Here is a 25282-nt window from a genome sequence, read left to right as displayed (position 1 = left end):
TCTTGACGACTAAAGAAAAAAAGACATAAACATCTTGGATGACAAGGGGGTGAGTAAATTATCTGTAAATTGTAGTTCTGAAAGTGAACTACTCCTTTAACAATCGTTTTTTTACACATTACCACATCTACTAGTTTAATATTGACAAAACAACATTTAATTCAAATGTACACTTAATCTTTAATATTTTGCTATTTATTTACATCAAAAATGCTACAGCCACTGTAATATCTTGAATATGTGGACATCAAAATGTAAACGCAGACCGAGAGCTTTTATTTTGAAATCGCGATGAACAGTTAGCATATTGACAAATGCTGCCTTCATGTGATATGGGAAAGATGATGCTTTCCACTTGTGAAGTGGAAATTACCAGTGTGTCGTGTTCAGGTGCTTTGTTGTCGTAGTGAAGAGAAACATGGCGGACTCGGAATTTGTCCTCACATGCTACTTGGGTAAAACGGTTATAAACTCCCTAACGCATCTGCTGGGTCATCTCCTGGTCCCAGTATATCATGCTGTCACTGGCGTACACTACAGACCGAATAAAATAACATGAGAAAACTGCCTCCTTCAGAACACTGTACCGCACAGCACCCTACTGGAGGCGAGCCACGACGAGCTAGCATCTTCTCTTAACGGTATTTTTAAAGACAACACTACGTTTAAATAGCGACGTTATTAAAATTCTTTATGCCCCAGCATTATGGGGGCTACAAACTAACCAACTAAACAGCAGAGAACTTTTAACATCATGCAATGTTTACCATTCAGTATAGTTTCGTTGCTGTCCGCCATGTTGAAAGGTCAAAGTTTATCCCATCTCGGCAGCTCGGGTATCATAAAAAATTTCGAGCTTTCCAGTGGAAATTACAACGTGAGTGGGTGTTCATGTGCAATTTCAATGTCGGATTTTGGTATTTACCATAAATACGATAGCACATGAAGGCAGCAAAAGATGCTAATGTATTCTCCTGTGTTTGCGTGGGTTTATAAATGATTTACCTTACAAATCTGATGAAATGGCACACATTGCTCTCCCAGGTGAACGTTATAATAAACTCAGAGTCAGCAATATGCAGAGATGGAGTTTGAGATGCTCCACAAATGTAAATAATAACAGTCAGTGTGGAGTAACGTTAGCATTTACTGTGATGCTCTGAGATGCAGGTACGTATGGCATCACATACAGTATAATTATTTAACTGATTGTAGCGTTTGTGAATTTTCAATAGCATTATGCTTATGATTTTTAAATGGGTTTATTACATCATGCAGCCCTGGAAAACCGTCTAATAAAGCGCTTCATAATGGATTCTCGCCCGTCTAGTGCGCCACTTCCGGTATTTTGCCAAATTACAGTTGATGGTTTATTTAAATTTGAGTACACGAATTCAATCTGTTATCGTGACAGCCCTAATAAAAACTAAAATATATATAAATTTAAAAACTAAAATTAAGCCAGCCCAGTGTTTCTACCAGTAACCATTTTTCTACCAACACCTCATTATTAGGCCATATTGGCTGCACTGAACATAAACAATGCCACTGAACCAAAATAAACTTGCAAATTTTGCTGATTATTGCTGCAGAAAATGATCAATTATTGTTTTGGGCTGTACTAATTGGTTGGACCTTTCCTGCTTACTAAGTCCTTCTCTATATGATTTAGCAGCTTCCACACAGTCTTTCCATGGATTCGTCAGCATAAATTAGCAGAAAAACCTATTCAGTAGTACATTAACCATGCAATCTGCTGTTGTTTACATCTAAGTATTGTCAATATGGCCATGTATCCGGGTAACTTACCAAATCGTGACGTTAAGTGCAAACCCCCTATTGTTTTAAAGCAGCTTTACAAAAAATGCTTGTTTAATGTTACAATTAAGAAGTTTTTTTTTTAAACAAATTAATATAACTTGTGTGAAATAAAGCATGTTGAAAACAGTTGTTCGTGGAAACCATTACAATTTTTTTTCATGTTTTTTTGATAAATAGAAAGTTTGAAACTCTATTTTTCTATTGGGTCTATAAGACAAAAATAAGACAACAACCAATAAAGGCCTTATAAATAGCTTGTAATGGCATACAAGTCCATAACTATTCACTTACAAATGCAGTCATTAATTACTGTCTAATTCCTGATCCTTAAAATAACGTGTTACCCATATTGGTAATCAAAAATTAAGTTTTGATATATTTGTGGTATGAAATTTACAAAATATCTTCATGGAAGATGATATTTTCTTAACATCCTAATGATTTTTGGCATAAAAGAAAAATCGATCATTTTGAACCATACAATGTATTTTTGGCTATTGCTACAAATATACCCGTGCTACTTAAGACTGGTTTTGTGGTCCAGGGTCACATACTGTATCATAAATTATATACACTACTGTGACCAAGTTGGTGAACGTGATTTAACCAAGTACATGTTCCTGGATCAACATACTTGTTGATCCTGGAACAACATTCTAATCAACCAATCAGAATTAAGGGATAACTTTTCAGGAAATTACAGTTTTAGGCTTATGATCAGGGTTAGGTGCTTCTACACCCTTGTTAATCAGCTATCATTTCCCACTGATTTTAGGAATAAATTATGGATAGGGTTAGGTTTAGGGCTATGGATTGGGTTAAGTCTATATTTTTGGACAGTAATGTTGATCCAGGACCATCAAAAGATGTTGATCCAGGAACATGCCTTACTTGGCAAAATCACGGTGACCTAAAAAGTTTCAGGTCTAATTTTTTTTAAAGAAATAATATTTTCATTCATCAATACATTAAATTAATTAAATTATTCAGTGATGCATTAAATTGATCAAAAGTGACAGCAAAGACTTTTGTAATGTTTCTGTTTCAAATAACATTGTTTCAAACTTTCTATTTATCAAAAAAAAGAAAAAAAAAAGAAAGAAAAAGTAATAACGGTTTTTAAAAACTTATAAAGCAGCATAACTGTTTTCAACATTGATAATAATGGAAAAATGTTTCCTAAGCATCAATTCAACATAGAATGATTTCTGAAGGATCATGTGATACTGAGGACTGGATTTTCATGACAGCTTTGCATCACAGGAATTAATTATATTTTAACTATATTTTGAAATGGAAAACAGTTCTTTTAAATTATAATAATATTTCACAATATTACAGTTCTTTCTGTATTTTTTGATCATATAAATGCAGCCTTAGTAAGCAAAGAAAGTAAAAAAAAGTAAGTTTAACATCTTTTCTTACTCTCTTTACCTGTGCTGCTGTCGTCTCTGGTGTGGCTCCCCAGCGGAGCAGCACAGTTGTGCTTGAGGGACTCTATTAAGCAGACATTTGTCCCTCAGCAGGGGACGTCCATTATGGAGGGGACGTGGGTGTAATGGGCAGCGTCAGGCATTGTGCCGCTTGCCTAATGGCCTCCCAGCCTTATCAAAGAGAGGCAGGATGAGGCGGACAAGGGCCGTCGCCACACAAAAGCCGCCCGGTCCTCCGTTCACGCATTTACATGGAAATCAGGCGTGGCTGATATGGACTCGTCAGAATCATTTACTTTTTTTGCCACCCCCTTCTCCATACTTTTTCTCACTCCCGGCCTGCAGTTCTCCCCCCACAGTCCTTCACATCCTAATTCTGCGCACCACCTTTTTGTGTTACCACCATACCACCACCCCCCAAAGCTGCCAGACATCTCGCTCTTCTAGCCCTCAACCCCCCTTTTACTTTCCCCCCTTCAAACTTTTTTTTTATTTCGGGTTGGTGGTTCTTTCCTGCTTCGCCGTTGCCCAGGTAACCTCATTCAGACGGAATATAAAGGGACATGAAAAGGGTGGATTGGACAGAGGGCCGGAGAAAATAATGAAGTTTGTCCATATTCAGGCGAAAGCTGAAAGGTCTTCTCGCTCCCATCTCTTCCAGTCGGCCAGAAATCTCGAAGTTATAAGTAGCCGCGACGAGAGACTCTCTGGTTTCGGTTTGGGTCAGGAGAACCGAGCTAGCGCTCTGGTTCGGGTCCAAAAGGTTGCTGGCGTTGAAGTGACTCCGTCGGCCAGGCCTCAATGTGGGGTTCAAATCTCCACAGCGGTGTCGAATAGATCCGCTGAGCGCTAGAGCTATAAATCATAGCACGCTGGACGCCGTCCCTGAGGTTTATATGTGGAAAGCTGCGTTTAAATGAGGATTCGCTTTTGTGGGCATTGTAAGGAGGGTGTTCTTCGTCTGAATGAAGTTTAAATGACCTGTGAACTCTCTGCCCTGACATCGCCGAGCAAGTGGGGGGGATATGGGGAGGTGCTGATAATTAGGGTGAGAAAATGACTGGGTTAAGTGAAGAAAAGATTAAATGATTAAATAGCCATTAAGTCTTAATTTGGTCTAACGTGGCTCTCTTTAAAGGTGCGAATGATGCAGCGGCCCCAGAATCATCTGGACACTTGAGTCACACTCAAAAGTGTGTGAATGTTATTTCATTAGACAATATAATACAAAACAAGTGGCATCAGCGACCAAATGATGCTTTTTGCAGTTACTTTTACCCAGTATCCGCTGGACGCAAACTGGCCATGCTGTTCTCTATCAGCCGCACCACACGGATATGCTGGGGAATATGTAAGTGAAAGGCAGTACAAAATGAAAAAAAAAAAAAAAAAAAAAAAATTTTTTTATATATATATATATATATATATATGATATTTAGGCAAAATAAGAAAAATGTACACATCTTCATTCTGTTCAAAAGTTTTCACCCCTGGCTCTTAATGCATGTTTTTTCTTTCTGGAGCATCAGTGAGTGTTTGAACCTTCTGTAATAGTTGCATATGAGTCCCTCAGTTGTCCTCATTGTGTAAAGATGGATCTCAAAATAATACAGTCATTGTTATAAAGGGTTCAAATACACAAAAATGCTGAAAACCAAAGAATTTGTGGGACCTGAAGGATTTTCTGAAGAGTCTCCAGTCTTCAGTGTCACGTGATATTTCAGAAATCTTTCTAATATACTGATTTGCTGCTCAAGAAACATTATTGACCCCAAATATATTACGAATAAATATGTTTTTTAAAAAAATAATTAGTGAAGAAAGAAAGAAAGAAAGAAAGAAAGAAAGAAAGAAAGAAAGAAAGAAAGAAAGAAAGAAAGAAAGTTTGGAGTCAGCAAGATTTTTAAATATATTTTTTTAGATATTTAAAAATCAAAGGGATTTTTTTATTTTTATTGACTTTTTTTTGTTTGTTTTAAAAGAAGCCTGACAAAGACTGCATTTATTTAATACAGTAAATAGATATACAAGATATACAAAGATACAGTAAATATATCATAAAATGTTGTAAAAATGAGTTAAAATTCATTTTAAATTAACATTTAAAATGTTTTCTTTGAGAAATTTCTACCACATATGTGACCCTGGACCACAAAACCAGTCATAAGGTTAAATTTGACAAAACTGAGATTTCTACATCATATGAAAGCTCAATAAATAAGCTTTCTATTGATGTATGGTTTGTTAGGATAGGACAATATTTGACTGAGATACATCTGTTTGAAATCAGAAATCTGAGGATGCAAAAAAATCAAAAAGACTGAGAAAATCACCTTTAAAGTTGTCCAAATTAGGTTCTTAACAATGCATATTACAAATCAAAAATTACATTTTGATATGTTTACAGTAGGAATTTTACAAAAAAATCTTCATGGAACATGAACTTAACTTAATTTCTTAATGATTTTTGGCATAAAAAAAAATCAAAAATTTTGACCCATGCAATGTATTTTTGGCTATTGCTACAAGTATACCCCAGCGACTTAAGACTGGTTTTGTGGTCCAGGGTCACATATGAGAAACACTTTAAATTACAAAGAATATAGAGGGTTAGAAAGATTTTTATTTTTATATTTTTGAAAGAAAAAAAAGTCTCTTATGCTCACCAAGGCTGCATTTGTTTGATCAAAAGAACAGTAAAAACAGTAATATTGTGAAATATTATTACAATTTAAAATATGTGTTCTCTAATTTAATATTTTTTAAATGTAACTTATTTGATGCTCAACAAACATTACTGACCCCCCAAAAATTGCTGACCCCAAATACAGTACAAGTAAATAAGTAAAAAAAATGATTGAAGAAAGAAAGAAAGAAAGAAAGAAAGTGTGGAGTCAGCAAGATTTTTTATTGATTTAAAAAAAATAAAAAAACAATCAAACGTTTGGATTTTTTAATTATTCGTTTATCATTATTATTATTTATGTTTTAAAAAAATAAGCCTCACCAAGACCGCATTTATTTAATAAAATATGCAGTAAAAATATATAATAAAATATAATTTAATTAAAATTCAGTTTCATTTAAAATGTAAAATGTCTTCTTTGAGAAATTTCTGCCACATATGAGAAACATTAGATTACAAAGAAAAAATATACAGAGGTTGTTTTTTCTTTATATTTTTGAAAAAAAAAAAAAAAAAAAAGAAATCTTATGCTCACCAAGGCTGCATTTATTTGATCAAAAGTACAGTTGTCTAGTTGAATATATTTTAAAATGTAATTCATTCCTGTGATGCAAAGCTGAATTTTGGTTGGATATTTATTTGTCTATTGCAATGATATCCATACATTTATGCCACTTTGTATGGCATCCATTTTCAATAACTCAATAAAGCCTACTGAATCATATTTGATATGGAAATTTCCAAGACCTCTAAATTATCAAAGTGAACAAAAATTTGCTCAAAAGCTTATTGTTCACAATCTACATGTTTTTTGTCATCTAATTGATGGTTTATATGTTTTTAGAAAGTTTTCATTAAGGTGATAAAGTATGTACGTTTCATAATGTTTTTAGAAAGTAATTGTAATTACTCTTATATTCTCAGTAACATTTTGAAAATGAACACCTACTGGACTAAAGCAAGCAAGGTTTACTTGATTATCTGAACAATTTTGGTAGAAAAATCATGTTCAAATGTGAGTATTAAATATGATACATCAGCTTTTTGAGAAACATTTATTTGCTCATCTCTTAATCATCATTGTATTGCATTAAATTATTTAAATATTTTGCTTCACAATAGAAACTACAGCACTTAACTAAGAAAATGTGAAAAAAAAGGAAAAACTATATGTTTTGCTTATTCACATCTGGCAAACTCATTTTGTTGTTTCACACAAATGTTACCTGCGTTTCACTAGTTTTCTGTCTGTTATCTTCCTCAGACTGTGACTCCCACTGTAAGACTCCCAAGGGCAAGATGAAGGTCACCATGAAAAAATACTGCAAAAAAGACTTTGGTAAGTAGCTCTTATTTCGCAACGCCTGCTTCCCTTTCACTTTGCGTCACTAGACATCTTTCTCTTCTCTGTCTTTTCTATCTCTCTCTTTATGTGTCCCCCCTCTCTCATAGTGCTGACAGCTTATTCAGAGGCTAAAGGTTTATGTTATAGCATCAAAGCGTGTGAACTCAGCAGGTTTCTCCAGATGGACACGCTCAAAGTGCCTCGCAGCATCTAGAGGACAAAGGGGACAGCTGGTTCCTGTTGAAAGCAGAGATTTCACAGGTTTAAATACTAATATAGCTAATATAATAACGGGCTTATAGGAGTTCAAGAATGTAGTTATAGGGTTTAAGGTTAGAAGTGGCACAACAGATAGCCAGATTCTTACAAATGTGGTCAGTGACAGTTTTTACCATCTTCTTTGAGAAATTTATACCACATATGAGAAACATATTGGATTACAAAGAAAAAAGGATTTTTTTTATATTTACAAAAAGTATTTTATGTTCACTAAGGCTGCATTTATTTGCTTAAAAGTACAGAAAAAACAGTAATATTGTGAAATTCTATTACAATTTAAAATAGCTGTTTTCTATTTAAACATATTTTAAAATATAATTTATCCCTATGATGGAAAGCTAAATATTTAGCATCATTACTCTAGTCTGCAGTGTCACATGATCCTTCAGAAATCATTCTAAAATGCTGATTTTCAGGATTCTTTGATGAATAGAAAGCTCCAAAAATATGATTTATTTGATATAGAAATCATTTGTAAAATTATAAATGGCTTTGAATCTCCAGTAAGTTGTTCTGATTAAAACTGTCTTTCAAATTTAGAAAATGCTATGAAAATATACATTTAAACTAGATTTTCTTTTTGTACTTTACCTTATATCAGGGTGCACTATAAATGCTCTTGCATGCAAATGTGGTAGAGGCAGAATCTCTCCTTGAATGCGCACTGGTCCTCTGGCTGTTTGCAGAGCGGAGGGAAAGATGTTTGATTTCACAGTGTGATATCATAAACTCATTCCTGACTGGCCTCAAGTCTGGAAACACATCTGAGATTTGCGGTGTCCAAGAGCACTGCCTCTGCTCAAAACACTGCCAAGCTAGAAAGAAAAAAAAAAGATGAAGAAAGACAGACAGACAGACATGTGTCTCTAAATCAATGCAACGCATGTTTCTAGCATAAACAATGTTTCTGTCTTTACTGAAATCTGGAAGGAAATAACCAAGCACTGTATTCCAATTTGTATGCCATCAGGTCCTATATAGAATGTGAGGAATCCCTAATCAAAGCATGCTGGAAACTATACACTCTTACAAATAAAGGTTCTTTATTGGAATCTACAGTTTAGAATGTTTAACATCCATGTTATACAGAAGCTTCTTCATAGTGTAAAAAAGTTGTTTAGATTTTTTTAAAGGGATAGTTCACCCCAAATTTTTTACTCACTCTCAAGCCATCCAGGTGTATATGGCTTGATGGCTCAGATGAATACTATAGTTATATTAAAACATGTCCTGGCTCTTCCAAGCTTTATAATGGCAGTCAGTGGCTGTTGAGATGTTGAAGTCCAATAAAGTGCCTCCATCCATCATAAAAAGTGTTCCGCATGGATCCGAATGGACTTTAATGTCTAGCTTCAGCTAACTGTTGTATGTGCGTTCACGAAAAAGTGGCGTTCCAGCAGATGACGTAGGACGTAGACGTAACCGCAGCCATAGCGTAAGCTCCGGTGAAAATGTGCTAGTTTTGCGAGAACCAACTTTTGTTTACAGCAAAGGAAAACTAGTCTCCTCTTGGCTTATATCGAAATATATTCTTTCTAAATCCTAGTTTTGTACTTTTCATTATGACCAGAGTTTTGTTTTGCTCTCTGCTCTGCGCTTCTGCTTTCGTCACTTTATACCAGAGCGTACACTATGCCTACATCCATAGAGATTACGGTTTATAAAGTTTTAAATATGGATATTTTTCTTACACAAATGCATCGATTCACTTGAGAAGGACTTTATTAACCCCAGAGCCACATGGAGCACTTTTTATGATGGATGGACACACTTTATTGGATTTCAACATCTCAACAGACATTATAAAGCTTGGAAGAGCCAGGACATTTTTTTAATTAACTCCGATTGTATTCATTTGGTCAAAAGAAGAAAGTCATATACACCAAGGATGGCTTGAGGGTAGGGCTGCCGTCAAATAAAGATTTTAAACATTATTATTAAAACATTATTTGACTATTTGCTGCATGTTTAATAAACCATAAATTATAATAATGGGCCTTTAGTTGCCTACATAGCCTAAAAACCGTTTAAGCGCATGCAAAAAAAGCTTGCCACAGCACACCGGCAGATATAACAATTAATGTGTCAAGGAAAAACAGCAAGGAGACTGTGTTAACGTTTTAATAATTTATTAATAAACTAGTGCTTTCTTTGTTTTCCGCTTAGGAGAGGAAGTCGGCCTGTATGCATGCTTCATATGGATTACATAATCTGAGAATATTTGTTTTCAGTTTGAATTGGTTCATTTCAAAGTAGACATTTCACTCTCAATAGATACATTTTTCATGTCTGTAAGGCAAGTATACACAGAGTTTCGAAGTTTTGCGCTCAAGTTCACAGAGAATGAGACGGCAGAAAGCGCATCCTGTTTGCTTTCATTGTTTTAAAAAAGTACAACGTTTCGTTGTTATTCTAAGTGCACACAAATAAATCTTTACAGATTCAAAATATGTATTACCTTTACCTGTATGACCAAAAATGACACATTTTTCTAGGTTAACATTAGATTAAGCGGCCATGTAAAGTTGCTACTACTTACATATTTTAGATGATAAGCCATATTTGAGGTTGATGATTGATAGATGAGTGTTTAGATGTCTTACACTCTTAAAAATAAAGGTTCTTTGAAAGGTTCTTCACAGCGATGCCATAGAAGAACCATTTTTGGCTCCACAAAGAACCATTCGGTCAAAGGTTCTTTAAAGAACCATCTCTTTCTTACCTTTTTATAATCTGAAGAACCTTCTTTCGCCACAAAGAACCTTTTGTGAAACAGAAAGGTTCTTCAGATGTTATAGGTTCTTTATGGAACCATTTAGACCTAAATGTTCTTCTATGGCATCATGAAGCACCTTTATTTTTAAGAGTGAACCTGAATTGAATACCACATAGACCAGCCATTATCGATTTGTCCGTCAGAGACTGCATGACTTCGCCACTTTCTGTGTTTTTTTTTTTCTGCGACTAAATGACTAGTAAGCCTCTATAAGCCTCTTCTCGTCAACTAACGGTAAGTCGAATAAGGAGCAGCCCTATTTGAGATGAATAAATCATAGGCTAATTTTCATTTTTTGCTGTTAACTAAAGGTTCTTTTTTCGATAGCATCACTGTTTTTTAATGACACAATTCCATATTAATATGAAAAAGATATGATCTCTTGCCTATTGTTTAATGTAATGTACAAAGAGGTCCAGTGTATACATTTTTCAAATTGAGTACAATTTTTCTCTAATTCTTTAAATAATGTTTTATATGATTAGCCTTACAATTTAACTTTGAAGTTGAAAGTTAAATTAAAAATGAACATGCATTTCAGAGATTTGTGTAAAGCCTGCTGATCTCCAGCATGATTTGCAAATGAGCTTTAATGGTTTATAGCAAGAACATCTGGACAAAATTTTTTAACATGCTTGTTGTCACAAATTTGCTTATTTGATCAGTAATCTAGAAATAGTGCAGAAGCAACTTTGCTTTCATGTACAAAATCTTGTTTATTTCCAGGCTTACATGAAAATCTTTCCAGATTGTCAATGTGGTTTCAGACTTTTAGACACAAGCGTATATGAAAGCCCTTAACTCTGAAAAATAAAGGCTCCAAAGGAGTGTTTTTGCAGTCATGCCATAAAAGAACCATTTTTGGTTCCCCAAAGAACCTTTCAGTGAACAGTTCTTTTAAATTTAAACAATCTAAAGATCCCTTTTCCACTATAAAGAACCTTTTCTGCATTTGGAAGCTTCTGTGGATGTTCAAAGTTCTTCATGGAACTATCGATGCCCATAAAGAACCTTTATTTTTATGAGTGTAGCACAAACTGAACAAATTGAAGTTATAGACACACAGATGTCCAATTTATCCCACACGCACAGGCCATCTAAAGTGCAATTTCCTCATTAATCAGTAGCACCTTATCTATATTAACATCTCTTACTGCTCATTACTTGAAACAGCTCATTTGCAACCCCTCTCTGGTTTCCAAAACATTTTTAAGCATCCCCTAGGGTGAAGCTGATAATATTCATATAGATATTATCCACCACAGACTGGCGTAATAATAAAATCAAGCAGAGAAAGCGAGAGAAGGAGCTATTAATGGCATTGCTGGTCAGCTGTAGCTGCTATCGTTCAGGCTGTGATATTAAGTTTCATTTGTTTTTCACTCTCGGCCACAAGTGTTCATACTCGGAGGTTGTTCTCATAGGGAAGTCATTCATCATGTTGATGTTATATAGGACAGGTAACACTGGCTACGCTGAGTGTAGTATAAATCTCATTGGGTGGGGAGTATGAAAGGGCTAATGGCATGTCCCTGTTCAACTGGCCCCTATGTGTCAGAGAGTTTATATTTTTCTGCACATTTAAATAACAGTTATGTTTGCAGGTCTAGCCTAGAACTACAATTAGAAAACTGCTGATTTGTATTGTGATATGTTTTAAACTGTAATTTATTCCTGTGACTTCAAAGCTGAATTTTCAGAATCATTACTCCAGTCTTCATGTCAAGTCAAGTCACATTTATTTATATAGCGCTTTTAACAATACAGATTGTGTCAAAGCAGCTTACCAGTAATAATGCAAAATCTTCAGTGTCACATGATCCTGCAGAAATCATTCTAATATGCTGATTTGCTGCTCAAGAAACATCATCCTTAAAAAATAAAGAAAAAGAAAAAAAACTGACCCCAAATATATTACAAATAAATAAATAGATAAATGAGCAAATAAATGAAAGAAAGAAAGAAAGAAAGAAAGAAAGAAAGAAAGAAAGAAAGAAAGAAGTATACAGAAGTTTGGTCATCAGGTTTTTTTTTTTTTTTTACTTTTTTTTTTATGTTTTAAAAGAAACCTTACCAAGACTGCATTTATTTAATCTAATAACCAAAGGAAAGAAGCCCTACCAAGCATTTATTTATTCAAATATAAAAGAAAGAAAAAAATTGGGGTCAGCAAAACTTTATAATTAATATTTGTATTTTTTATATACTTAAAAATACCAATTACAAATTTGTATTTTATTTTATGTTACAATTTTTTATTTTTATTTTTTTAAAGAGGCCTCACCATTTGTTGCATTTATTTAAACAAATATACAAAGAAAGAAAGAAAGAAAGAAAGAAAGAAAGAAAGAAAGAAAGAAAGAAAGAAAGAAAGAAAGAAAGAAAGTAGGTTTGGGGTCAGCAAAATTTTGCAATTATTATTTATTTTTTTCTACTGCATCCCTAAAATTACCAATCAAATTTTTTTTATTAACTTTATTTTATTTAAAAAAAAAAAGGCTCACCAAAACTGCATTTATTTAAACAAATATACAAAGAAAAAAGAAAGTTTGGGGTCAACTAAATTTAAGTAACTTTTTTTTTCCTACTGTATACTTATAATTACCAATCACAAATTGTATTTTATTTTATTATTTTCTTACATTTTTTAAAATGTTTAAAAAAATGTCACCAAAACTGCATTTATTTAAACAAATATACAAAGAAAACAGAAAGTTTGGGGTCAACAAAATTTAAGTAACTATTTTTATTTTTTTTCTACTAAAAAATGTCACCAAAACTGCATTTATTTAATCAAATATTCAAAGGAAGAAAGAAAGAAAGAGATTGGAGTCAGCAATGTTTTTTTAATGATTTTGTTAGGTACTTAAAACTACCAATCAAACATTAGAATTTTTTTATTAATTTTTATAATTTTTTATGTTTTAAAGGAAGCCTCACCAAGACTGCATTTAATTAATCAACTATACAGATATTATTATTATTTTAATTTACTCAAACTTTTTTAATGTTTTAAAAGAAGCCCCACCAGGACTGCATTTACTTAAATAAAATTAAGTAAATATATCAAATTGTAAATGTATGTGATGTTCCAGCCATTACTCCAGTCTTTAGTGTCACATGATTCTTCAGAAATCAGTTTAATATCATGATTTCCTGGTCAGTTACATTGATCACCAATTATTATTATTACAATGATGTATTTTTGTGGAAACCATGATACATTTTTTGATGAATAGAAAGCTCAAAAGAACAGCATTTATAACAAAACTTTTGGTAATGCTTTACAATAAGGTTCCATTTGTTAACATTAGTTAAATACAATAGTTACATAAACATAAACTAACAAGGAAAAATATGTCTAAAGCATTTATTAATCTTGTGTCGATTTCAACCTTTACCAATACATTATTCAAATCAAAAGTTTCATCTATTAATATATTAAGCAGCACAACTGTTTTTATAATGAGAAACGTTTCTTGAGCAGCAAATCAGCATATTAGCGAAACACTGGAAAAAGCAGTATAACGTTTTATGACACAGGTGTTTGGACAAAGGTTATTCTAGACTAATTTGACCTCCGCTCATAGCTTCACTCAAAGACCATCACTCTGCACCCTTGTGCAATGACAGAGAAACAGCAGCGAACGCTTATATCAACACAGTACAAATTGTCCAGAACTCACAGGACATTTACGCTACCGAGTAAAGCTGTTGCATCCAGCTCTCTGCTGCAGTCCTTGCTGAAGTTTTAAATCTGCCCAGCGCTGGCGGATGAGACAGACAGAGAGGCGAGAAAGAAAGAAATACTCCCTGTTGATCCGCTTTTGTTTGCCGTCGCTACGGAGACAGCGGTCCGAAAGGCTCGCATTCTCCTACTCTTGGGTGGGGGGAGAATGACAATGAATCAAAGAACCGTGTGTGTGTGTCAGTGTGTGTACGGAGCTCCTTAGCATTGCCACACACACACACACACACACACACACACACACGGCGGAGCAGCAGTCAGTGCCCCGGCGTAAGCGGCTGGGCGTAGGGCGTCCCAGCGGGGAGCTCGCAGGAGCTTCAGTGTGGTAATCAGGCGCACTAATTAGATTAGAGGCCGGCTTGTGTACCGCGTGCGGCTCGTGTTCCAGCACGCTGGCCGCGGACACTGAAAGCCAGCGGGACACCTGGCAAATCTATGGGCCTCTTCCTCTTTTTAAATTCATTTCTCTCCCACTCTCAATCAGGGGAGAAATCCCTCACCTTCTAGCGCTTTTCTTTCTCTTTCTTTTCACATTGTCACGAAGAAAAAGAAAAGTGGTCTCATCCCATTCAGCCGATCTAATGGAGCTTTGGAGATGGATGGTTTTGCTGGCCTGTGCCGTGTGGCCTCATGCAAAAGAGGGTTTAACTCGCCAGATTAAACAGGCACTTTAACATATTCTTATTGTATTGTGTACAGCTATTTATTCTCTGTTATCACCATGATATATCAGGATGTTATGCTGGATAGTAAACAACTTTATAAAGAATTTTGAATTTTTAGTGTTGGCAGCAATCCTCACTATTAACTAGTTGCTTAATAGCATGCCTATTATTAACATTTGGCTGTTTATTAGTACTTATAAATCACATATTCTACATCCCTAATCCTACTGTACCTTAACAACTACCCCCATGTCATCCAAGATGTTCATGTCTTTCTTCAGTCAAAAAGAAATTAAGGTTTTTGAGGAAAACATTCCAGAATTGTTCTCCATATACTGGACTTCAATGGGGATCAGTGGGTTGAAGGTTCAAATTACAGATTCAGCGCAGCTTCAAAGGGTCTTTACTAGAGATGCTCCGATCAGCATTTTTGGGGCCGATCAACCGATTACCGATCACCAAGATCATGATCTGCCGATCGCCGATTACAAAATGGCAGGGGAATGGGAATCTTTTATCTTTAATCTAGCAGAGTTTGCACCATTTGAAGAAATGAAACTAACTCTTAATTAACTATATTGAAAAAAAAAAAAACAGAAATAGGCTACAGTCAAGGTCTTGAAGAACCACCAAGTTAGGGTTGTAGATGATAGTATCGTGTATCGACGATAGTTAGAGAGATCGCCAGTTGCCGATGCCTTTTGACAATAGCAAGACGATTATTATTATTATCCGTCAAAAGGCTCCTAACTTTAGCGATGCAGTGCAGAGAGTTGGTTCTAGGATGCTTCAGAAACTTGTCGCGGTTTAAACACACGCATAGAGTGGCCACGTCGCCTTAACGCGCCACATTGGTAAGAGATTTATTCATCATACAGTGTAGATAGATAAACTGATTATAACGGGAGTGTTTTTTAAAGTGCACCTCGCACTAGACTAGGCTACACTAGTTAGTGATGAAGTTCTTTGATAATGTATATGTTCTTTGCTTGTTATTTGTAGCTGCTTTTTAAGATGATGTAAGGATTATATTATCCAGCATTGCACAGTCATTAGGATAAAGGTAGTAAAATGTGGTTTAGGCTGAATTAAATACGATATATCGGAATCCGGCTGTATATAGGAAACATAAACGTTCACCTCAGTAACATCAAAGACTATAGACCTTTTTCCTGAACATGGAAGTAAGTCCGGCTCTTAACTGAAAGAATGCTTTGCATTTCCGGTCTGCATTGTTTCTAGTCAAATTAGGGTATATTCCAAGCTAATAAACTAATGTTAAACCTATTCAAATGTTTTTAAAAAGCACATGGCTCCATAGCGCCATCACTTGGCAATGTCGCAATGACCGTCATTTGTCAGTGCCTCACTTTAATGAGTGTGTAGATGACACGAAGCAGCGGACATTAGCTACATTAAAAACAGATGGACGCTATTTGAATGAGTTCCTATGGAAATCGGAACAGAAAAGCATTCAATCTGACGTTAGAATTCGTAATGGCGGCGCTCATCGTTTACTCAGGAAAAAGGTCTATAGAATACCCAAGACATGTCACTCGTGTAGTTTTGAATGGGGAAAAATGCAACGCTCATTATGGCCGCGAAGCTCCGCCTTCTTAGTGAAAGAGCCAATCGTTGATTAGTAAAGTCAGCGCGTCACTGCAGCTGCCGTTAGAAGTCCCGGTTGCTATAGAAACAGTCAGCGCTCTAAGACGTCCGCTCAGTACTGCGTATGCGCACTGGCTCATTTAGCCGGAAAAATAAGCGTTTTTTAATGCTATTGGAGCACAAGGGACCACATTTATAAGGCAGTTCTTGTTGGATTTCTTTGGTGATTTAAAATATGAAATTTAATCGTAAGCTTGGTGAACAGTTTTGGAGAATTTGATGTTTCCCCATTCAAACAGATAGGAGCTGCACTTGCCTGCCCGAGTAGCGTTTCAAAGATGGCCGCCGAGTGGCATGACTTGCCTTAAAGGGACTTTGGTAACATCTATATGCGTTGATTAGAATTACGATGCGATAAAATGGCGCTAAACATACGCACGTGAATTACACGGGCACCGTTTCTCCTCATTCTATATGAACTGAACTGCATGAACTGATGACAACAATCAGACATACAATATCGGCCGATCATGATCGATGGCCGATCAATCGGAGCATCACTAGTCTTAACACAATCACAGCTGAGGAATAAGAGTCTTATCTAGCAAAACGATCAGCAATTTTCTAAAAAATTCTATACTTCTTAACCACAAATGCTCATCTTGCACTAGCTCTGCAATGTGTGTCCGCATTACATAATCACATTACTTTTCAACGAAGAAGGAAAGACATGAACATCTTGGATGACATGGCGGTGAGTAATCAGGAATCAGGAATTTTTTTACATATTACATATATTTTATTATGTTAATTTGTTAATATGAGCTCATGAAGGCAGCATGTATGATAATTATAAAATAATGAACAAAATGTAGTTTAAAGTAATGTTAGATGACATTTCACACCACAGGAGGCGAAAATTTTATAATAATATAATTATAAAAATAAAAATAAAAATAATTCATGTTGAGAAATGAAAATGCTTAAATGTGGATTTTTTATTGTTTAAATTCAATCCAAAATTTGCTCATTTGTTCACTGACTCTGTTCAGCTTCACTGGAGTTCTCACTTTTTATTTAAGTCTCATTCAGTTTTCATCTATGGTCAAAAATGTTTAATTTAATTTATATCAGCTTTGTTAACCTAAAATGTGACCCTGGACCACAAATCCAGTCATAAGGGTCAATTTATTAAATTGAAATTTACACATCACCTGAAAGCTGACAATGGACAATATTTGGTCAAGATACAACTGTTTGAAAATCTGGAATTTGAGGGTGCAAAGATCAAAATATCGCATTTAAAGTTGTCCAAATGAAGTTCTTAGCAATGCATATTACTAATCAAAAATAAAGTTTTGATTAGAAAAATCTATGATGTTGACCCATGCAGTCAATTGTTGGCTATTGCTACAAATATACCAGTGCTACATAAGACTGGTTTTGTGGTCCAGGGTTACAAATATGTTAAGAGAAATAAAAAAGTAACACCAACATAATAAAACTGTTCTATATAAAAAATGCTCTGAGTACAGAGCTATAAAATTCATTTTAAAAATAATAACGGTAACACTTTACAATAAGGTTCATTAGTTAACATTAGTCATTTATTAGCATACTAATACAAAATATTATTATTAAAATATTATTTTATAAAATAATAACTTTGAAAGAATATAATGAGAAAACTTGAAGCTGAATTAGTTTTAAATGACTATTTTTTGTTAAATAATAAAAATTCAGTGAGAACCTGGGAACTCTGTTAAGTGCTGTGAGTAATAAAATCTCATCCAATCTTGTCATTTCTCATTGTTTTAAAGTGGACATCGGATGTAAAACTCACGTTTTTCATGGTGTTTATATAAATGTGTCTTAGCAGTGTGTGGACACAACCACCCTACAATGATAAAAAAAATCCAACAACTTATCCCCAAAAAACCTGAACGGTTTCAATTATCAAGCTGTTTTGATTTTCTGAGCAGTATGTTGTCAGTATGTGACTGTCCACCCTCAGTTGTATGCTGTCTGGACATTTTCTCCACGCTCGAGCAGCTGTAGCGACAACAGTGTCTCTTGAGCAATGCAGGTGTTTTGTATTTGGATGTAAAAGTGAACATTAGAGTTTTATTTTCTCCTGACATCAGAGTCACTGAGAACACAGTGGATTAGCTTTGTTTTTCATGGTAATGCACCAACAAATAGACAAAAAAACAGAAGAGAGGGTTGGGTGAGCTGAAGCTCATTATCATTTAAAGAGCCATGCACCGTGTGAACAGAGCTGTTTTTGACAAGGTAAAAATGGTGTTGTTTTACACGGCCATTGAGGAATTTGAACCAAAGTATGTTGCAAACATTTCATGAAGACCCTAAAGAATCAGACCAACTTGTGTAAATTGAGCATCTGATGTCCCCTTTAATATAGTATGATTTATATATTATTTTAAATCTGAGCACTCTTTGAGACACTACTGAAATAACTGTCTGAAACTCCAAAGGAGACACACATCTTCAGTTTACTGGAGTCTTTTTCTCAGGAGAAAAAAAGCAGCAGATTCTCCATGTAATTTCATTGCTGACTAGGAGAAGCTGTCTGCTAAACAGATCACCTTTCTCTGTTCTGTTTTCTCTCTACATCTTTAACAGGCAGAAACAAAGTTAACCTACTAACATGTACAAAACCTTTCATTTCCCAAAGAAAGAGCTCACCGGGAGTCTTTCTCAATACCTGGACGTCTCTGGAAAGCGTTTGCCACCCGCATGGCGTATATCTGTGGCTCAGTGCTGCATTCAGACAGGAAATGTGCCCGTTTGGCAGGGTTTGATGAAACCAGTGCCAGTGATCACAGCATTAAAGCGTCACGCCGAGAGAGATATATTACAGTAACACATGCTCAATATAGGCACACTTAATATTTGTAAAATCAACAGTGATGACATCACTTTTAATATATTTTCAGCACTAAGCATTAAGGTTGGTTTTGTTTAAAGGTTATACAATATACGCAATGCAATTTTATGTAGTTGCTAATGTATTCTATGCGGTTGCCAGGACAATGCTACAGTATGTGGTTGCTAATATGTTCTAGGTGGTCGCCAAGACAGTGCTTTGTGGTTGCTAAAGTATTCTGTGTAGTTTGAAGATGTTGCTTTGTAGTTGCTAATGTACAGCATTCTGCATTGTTGAGTGGTTGCTAACATATGCTTTGTGGTTGCTCAGACATTTCGGGAAGTTTCTAGTATGCCTAATAAGTGCTTGATAGGCTGGTTCAGGTGTGTTTAAGTAGAGTTGGAGCTAAACTCTGTAGGACACCAGCCCTCCAGGACTGAGTTTGGGCACCCCTGATCTAGCACATATTTACATAGAAAAAGGCAGCGGAGCTTTGTAAACAGCTCAGAGCAATCACATCAATCACATAATCTCCATAAGAATGCTATGATTGGCCATTTTGGACCAAAGCAGATACATTCGGCAGCACGTTCTGCGTTCTCATGCCGGTAATCTTCATTCTGCGTTCACACAGAGGACATTACTTACAGTTTACTGGTATTGTTACAACTTCTCATATCAGTAAATTGCTGTAGGTTTACTGGTCATTTACCATTAAAGACTGTATGTGTGAAAGGGCCTATTAACTGTCAATGACCTCTAAACGGCTGTGCCTCCCAGTGTTGTGTTTGTAATCAAGGAGGGGTAAATGCACTCAGTGTTTTTGTCATTTTGTTTTTGTCATTTTTACGTCAAACGTGCACATTCATCCAGCTGTGTTTGACCCAAAGACATTGTATTAGATTTTTTTTTCTCAACAGTGCGCTCATTAAAGACGCAGCCAGATCATTTTCTATAATGACCAACGCAATCTACCAAGAGCAGTGCAAATTACAGCTTGCATCAAGACATGCTTTTTTGGGCGTTAAATAATGGCGCAGATACCAGTAATTTGATGAGCATTGTTGTTTGACAATGCAACAGCATGTGGTTGCTAAAATATTCTAGGTGGTTGCCAGAATGTTGCTTTGTAATGACTTAGTACTTGGTGGCAAAACCCTTGTTAGCAATCACAGAGGTCAGATGTTTCTTGTAGTTGGCCACCAGGTTTGCACACATCTCAGGAGGGATTTTGTCCCACTCTTTGCAGACCCTCTCCAAGTCTTTAAGGTTTCGAGGCTGACGTTTGGCAACTTGAACCTTTAGCTCCCTCCACAGATTCTCCATGGGATTAAGGTCTGGAGACTGGCTAGGCCACTCCAGGACCTTAATGTGCTTCTTCTTGAGCCACTCCTTTGTTGCTTTGACTGTGTGTTTTGGGTCATACCCATCCACAAATCAGTTTTCAATGCCCTGGCCCTGACGGTACATGGCCCCATCCATCGTCCCTTTAATGCGGTGCAGTTGTCCTGTCCCTTTAGCGGAAAAACACCCCAAAAGCATAATGTTTCCACCTCCATGTTTGATGGTGGGGATGGTGTTCTTTGGGTCATGGGCAATATTCCTCCTCCAAACACGGCTTATGTTGAGTTGATGCCAAAGAGCTCGAATTTGGTCTCATCTGACCACAACACTTTCACAGAGTTCTCCTCTGAATCATTCAGATGTTCATTGGCAAACTTCCTGGGCCTGTACATGTGCTTTCTTGAGCAGGGGGACCTTGCGGGTGCTGCAGAATTTCAGTCCTTCACTGCGTAGTGTGTTGCCAATTGTGTTCTTGGTTCTTCCAGCTGCCTTAAAATCATTGACAAGATCCTCCCGTGTAGTTCTGGGCTGATTCCTCACCGTTCTCATGATCATTGAAACTCCACAAGGTGAGATCTTGCATGGAGTCCCAGACCGAGGGAGATTTTGAGACAATTATTTTGTGTTTCTTTCATTTGCGAATAATCGTACCAACTGTTGTCACCTTCTCACCAAGCTGCTTGGCGATGTTCTTGTAGTCCATTCCAGCCTTGTGTAGGTCTACAATCTTGTCCCTGACATCCTTGGACAGCTCTTTGGTCTTGGTCATGGTGGAGAGTTTGGAATCTGATTGATTGATTGATTGCTTCTGTGGACAGGAGTCTTTTATACAGGTAACAAGCTCAGAGAGTGCTCTTAATCTCAGCTTGTTACCTGTATAAAAGACACCTGGGAGTCAGAAATCTTGCTGATTGATAGGGGAACAAATACTTATTTCACTCATTAAAATGCTAATCAATTTCTACCTTTTTTGAAATGTGTTTTTCTGGATTTGTTTGTTGTTATTCTGTCTCTCACTGTTCAAATAAATAAACCTACCATTAAAATTATAGACTGATCATTTCTTTGTCAGTGGGAAAACGTACAAAATCAGCAAGGGATCAAATCCTCACTGTATTAAACAATTTTTCCTCACTGTATTAAACAATTGTACCATAATTGTAACTCAGACAAGCTATGCAGTGGCATTTAATACGTACAAGCAGAAATCCGCAAACACTGCTAATGAGTCAAAGCGATTGTTTTCAACTATTTAAAGAAGCTCAACAGCACATTTTGAGTCAGTTTTCGGCTCGCTGCCGTCTCCCGCCGCGATGAAGCAAGAGCAGGTCAAGAGCGAGACCCGGAGCAGGATTCTCACGCCGGCCGGGCTCAGATAGCTCATGAGCTCCAAACACATCCGCCATTCTTCTGGCACCTTCTCTGTGGCTGGGATGATAAACAGCGGCCCCCCTCCTCTCCGGGCCGTGCTACCCTCCGCACACCCTTCTTTTCTTTTTATCTCTTGTTACTGTATTTGGATGGCGAAGCGGGCTCCGGCCCAGAGAAACACAGGCGATGAATGGCGGGCCTGTGGGAGTGCGTTCTCTCAAATTGGGTGCAATTTGCTCACAGCCTCCCCCTCCCGCTGCTCAATTGGGACATTCCTTTCAGCGATCGGGGCGATCCTTGCCTCCCTCTCTAAAGAGAGTGTTCACATTCAAGAGCCAAAAGAAAGAGCACTAGGAAAGAAAGAGCACTTCCTGTGTCATTTTCACACAATGCTGTAATGGCATATTTCTTAAACATGACGTGCCACTGGTTCACGGGTTACTGGCCGCAGGGTGTGTGTGAGTGTTTCAGGGCGGCACAGCCGTGCCTCGCCGTTACACACCGGGTCTAAATGTGTAATAGAGGTGTTTTTTTTCTCCCTCTGGGCGTCCTCCCCGTGTGAAACCACTTCACGTCAAGTACAGATTAGCTCGCAATCTGCGAGTCTGATGATAGTTAAAATGGTCTGACCCGGGGGGATCTCTGGGTTTGTTAGCGGTTACCACATGGACTGGACATTAACATCTAATGTAGGACTTTTTCCGTTTGTGCCGCAGTTGCAAGATCTAGACCACATACATTTTTTTAAAGGTTTTTTCTAGGAAAAGTTTTGCATGTTTTAAACATTTCACTCAAATTTTGCTGCTAATATGAAATGCAATAAAAAGGTATATGCTCAAATATATGTTTATATAAGATTAATTAAAATGTTAACATTTACATAAAAGAAACAGAATTCAATTAAATGAATTAAATTAAAATGAAGTAAAAAGAATGTTAGTGATATTAATTCAATAAAAATGTTTATCAGATGGAGACTTCAGGAAAAGTCGCCATCTGCTTTCCATTTGATCTCGTTGTCTAGGTGAAACAAGTTATTAAAGAGATTTCAGTTGTGCTTTTTTGTTTCCTTTCTATGGGTGGTACTCAGATAAACGTCTTAAAGTCACAAAAAAAGCTTGAAGTTTTACACAAAAGATAATGAAGAGAACGGAATGGGTTGGTCTAAATTTTTTTCCCGTTTTATCAGTATCAGGAGATGGAAGGAAAGTGTTTCTATGGCAACTTACATTGTGTTCAAAAAGAAAAAAAGTTATTTTAATGGTCAAAATAGAAGTCACTTAATTATTTAATTATAACAGAATAAATACATTATATATATATTATAAAATAACATTATGATTATCATTTTTATTTTTATTTATTTTTATATTTAATTTCATAATTATTTAAATCATTTTAAAAAACGTAATAACACACACACACACACACACACACACACACACACACACACACACACACACACACACACACACACACACACACGTTGGGTTTACATGTTTTAAGGGGACATTCCATAGGCGTAATGGTTTTTATACTGTACAAACCGTACTTTCTATCGCCCTACACCTTCCCTACACCTAAACCTAGCCCTCACAGGAGATTGTGCACACTTTTACTTCCTCAAAAAAACTCATTGTGCATGATTTATAAGCCTGTTTCCTCATGGGGACCTGAGAAATGTCCCCACAAGGTCAAAATCTACTGGTATTCCTATCCTTGTGGGGACATTTGGTCCCCACAACGTGATGAATACCAGGTACACACACACACACACACACACACACACACACACACACACACACACACACACACACACACACACACACACACACACACACACACACACACACACACATACAGTATATATCCTAACTACCAGAAAAAAAGTTTTGTGAATTAAGTTGTTTTTTTTCATGTTATTATATTGTTTAGAGCATAAGAATTTTTTTCATATATATATATATATATATATATATATATATATATATATATATATATATATATATATATATATATATATTTAATTATATTTTATTCATATTTGTAGAGGACATAGCATAAACCAAAACAAACAAAATAAATAATAATAATAATAATAATAAATAAATAAATAAAATATATATATATATCACTTTTTGAAATCAGTTTTTGTTTTATGTGTAAAATGGCTATGAACATTATATAATGTTTTCCCATTATATACAATGTATCTATACACTGTGTCCATAATAATGTGTTTTGGGGCAACATGTAATGAAAAAAGAAGTGTAATAATGTGAGTGATAATTGTCAAGGTTTTCATAATAATATATATATTTCATAGGAATACTGATATATAATTTCTTTTCTAATTCATTTGTTGTCTCTCTCAAAATGTGTAATAAATATCCTATGCTTTAAATAATCAATGTCCTGTTTCATAAAAAGAAAGTCATATTTTGATTTAAAACCCCATAACATTTTTCTGAGATGTTCACTTATGACAAACAATTGGAAAATTAGTCAAATTTAAATGATCAAAATATCATCATATTTCCAAAAGGGTGTTAAATTTAATCACTTTTTTTACAGGACATCCAGACTTAAAACTGTGACATGTAAGGTTTCAGAGAAATTCCCTAAAATATAATGTCCTCTATCCATCCATCCACACAATATATGGGGTCTAAAATAATAATAGTATTTAAAATCTGTATTTTGAGATTTTGCTGCTGTTACATCTTTTAATCCGACTGTGTTTCTCCACAGCTGTCCAGGTTCACGTGCTAAAAGGAGACAAGGCGGGCGAATGGTGGAAATTCACTATCAACATCATATCCGTCTATAAGCAGGGCGGACATCGCATTCGCAGAGGAGACCAGCTCCTGTGGATCCGCGCTAAAGACGTGGCCTGCAAGTGCCCCAAAATTAAACCAGGGAGGAAGTACCTGCTGATGGGCTCCGACGACGACGACTCCCGCGGTCAGAGCGGCGTGGTGGCGGACAAGGGCAGCCTGCTTATCCCGTGGAAGGACCTGTGGGCCCGCCGGCTCAGGAAATTCCAGCAGCGTGACAAGAGAGGCAAGTGCTAGAGAAAAACATGGAGGAAAAACAGAGATTGAAGAAGGAGAGAAAAAAATAATGACCCGAGCAACGTCGGAGCAGATTGATTGACGACGGATCAGAACTGTGGTGAAGGACAACCAGTTGTACAGTTTTGCCTTCCGTTGTTTAGCGTTTTTTTTGTTTTGGTTTTTTTTGGTTCCCATCAAGATTTTATTTTTTCATATCTTCAATTTTGCAGAATTTGCACCTACTATTAAGTATACATATGTGT

At 36.0% G+C, this 25282-nt stretch overlaps 1 protein-coding gene across 1 annotated transcript in view; it reads left to right on the top strand.

The window, feature by feature from the left end:
• ntn1b (netrin 1b) overlaps nt 1-25251 on the top strand; it is a 93313-nt gene extending 68062 nt beyond the window's left edge. The window contains exons 6-7 of the mRNA XM_073833551.1: nt 7205-7279; nt 24715-25251. Of these exons, the coding sequence (XP_073689652.1) occupies nt 7205-7279; nt 24715-25037 (398 nt within the window). The 3' untranslated portion in view covers nt 25038-25251. The remainder of the gene's footprint in view (nt 1-7204; nt 7280-24714) is intronic.
• Nucleotides 25252-25282: the final 31 nt, after the last annotated feature.

The sequence above is a fragment of the Garra rufa genome, chromosome 1, assembly GCF_049309525.1.
Source record: "Garra rufa chromosome 1, GarRuf1.0, whole genome shotgun sequence".
Classification (NCBI taxonomy): domain Eukaryota; kingdom Metazoa; phylum Chordata; class Actinopteri; order Cypriniformes; family Cyprinidae; genus Garra; species Garra rufa.
The sequence above is the reverse complement of the archived record's forward strand: the minus strand, read 5'-3'. Positions and strand labels throughout refer to the sequence as shown.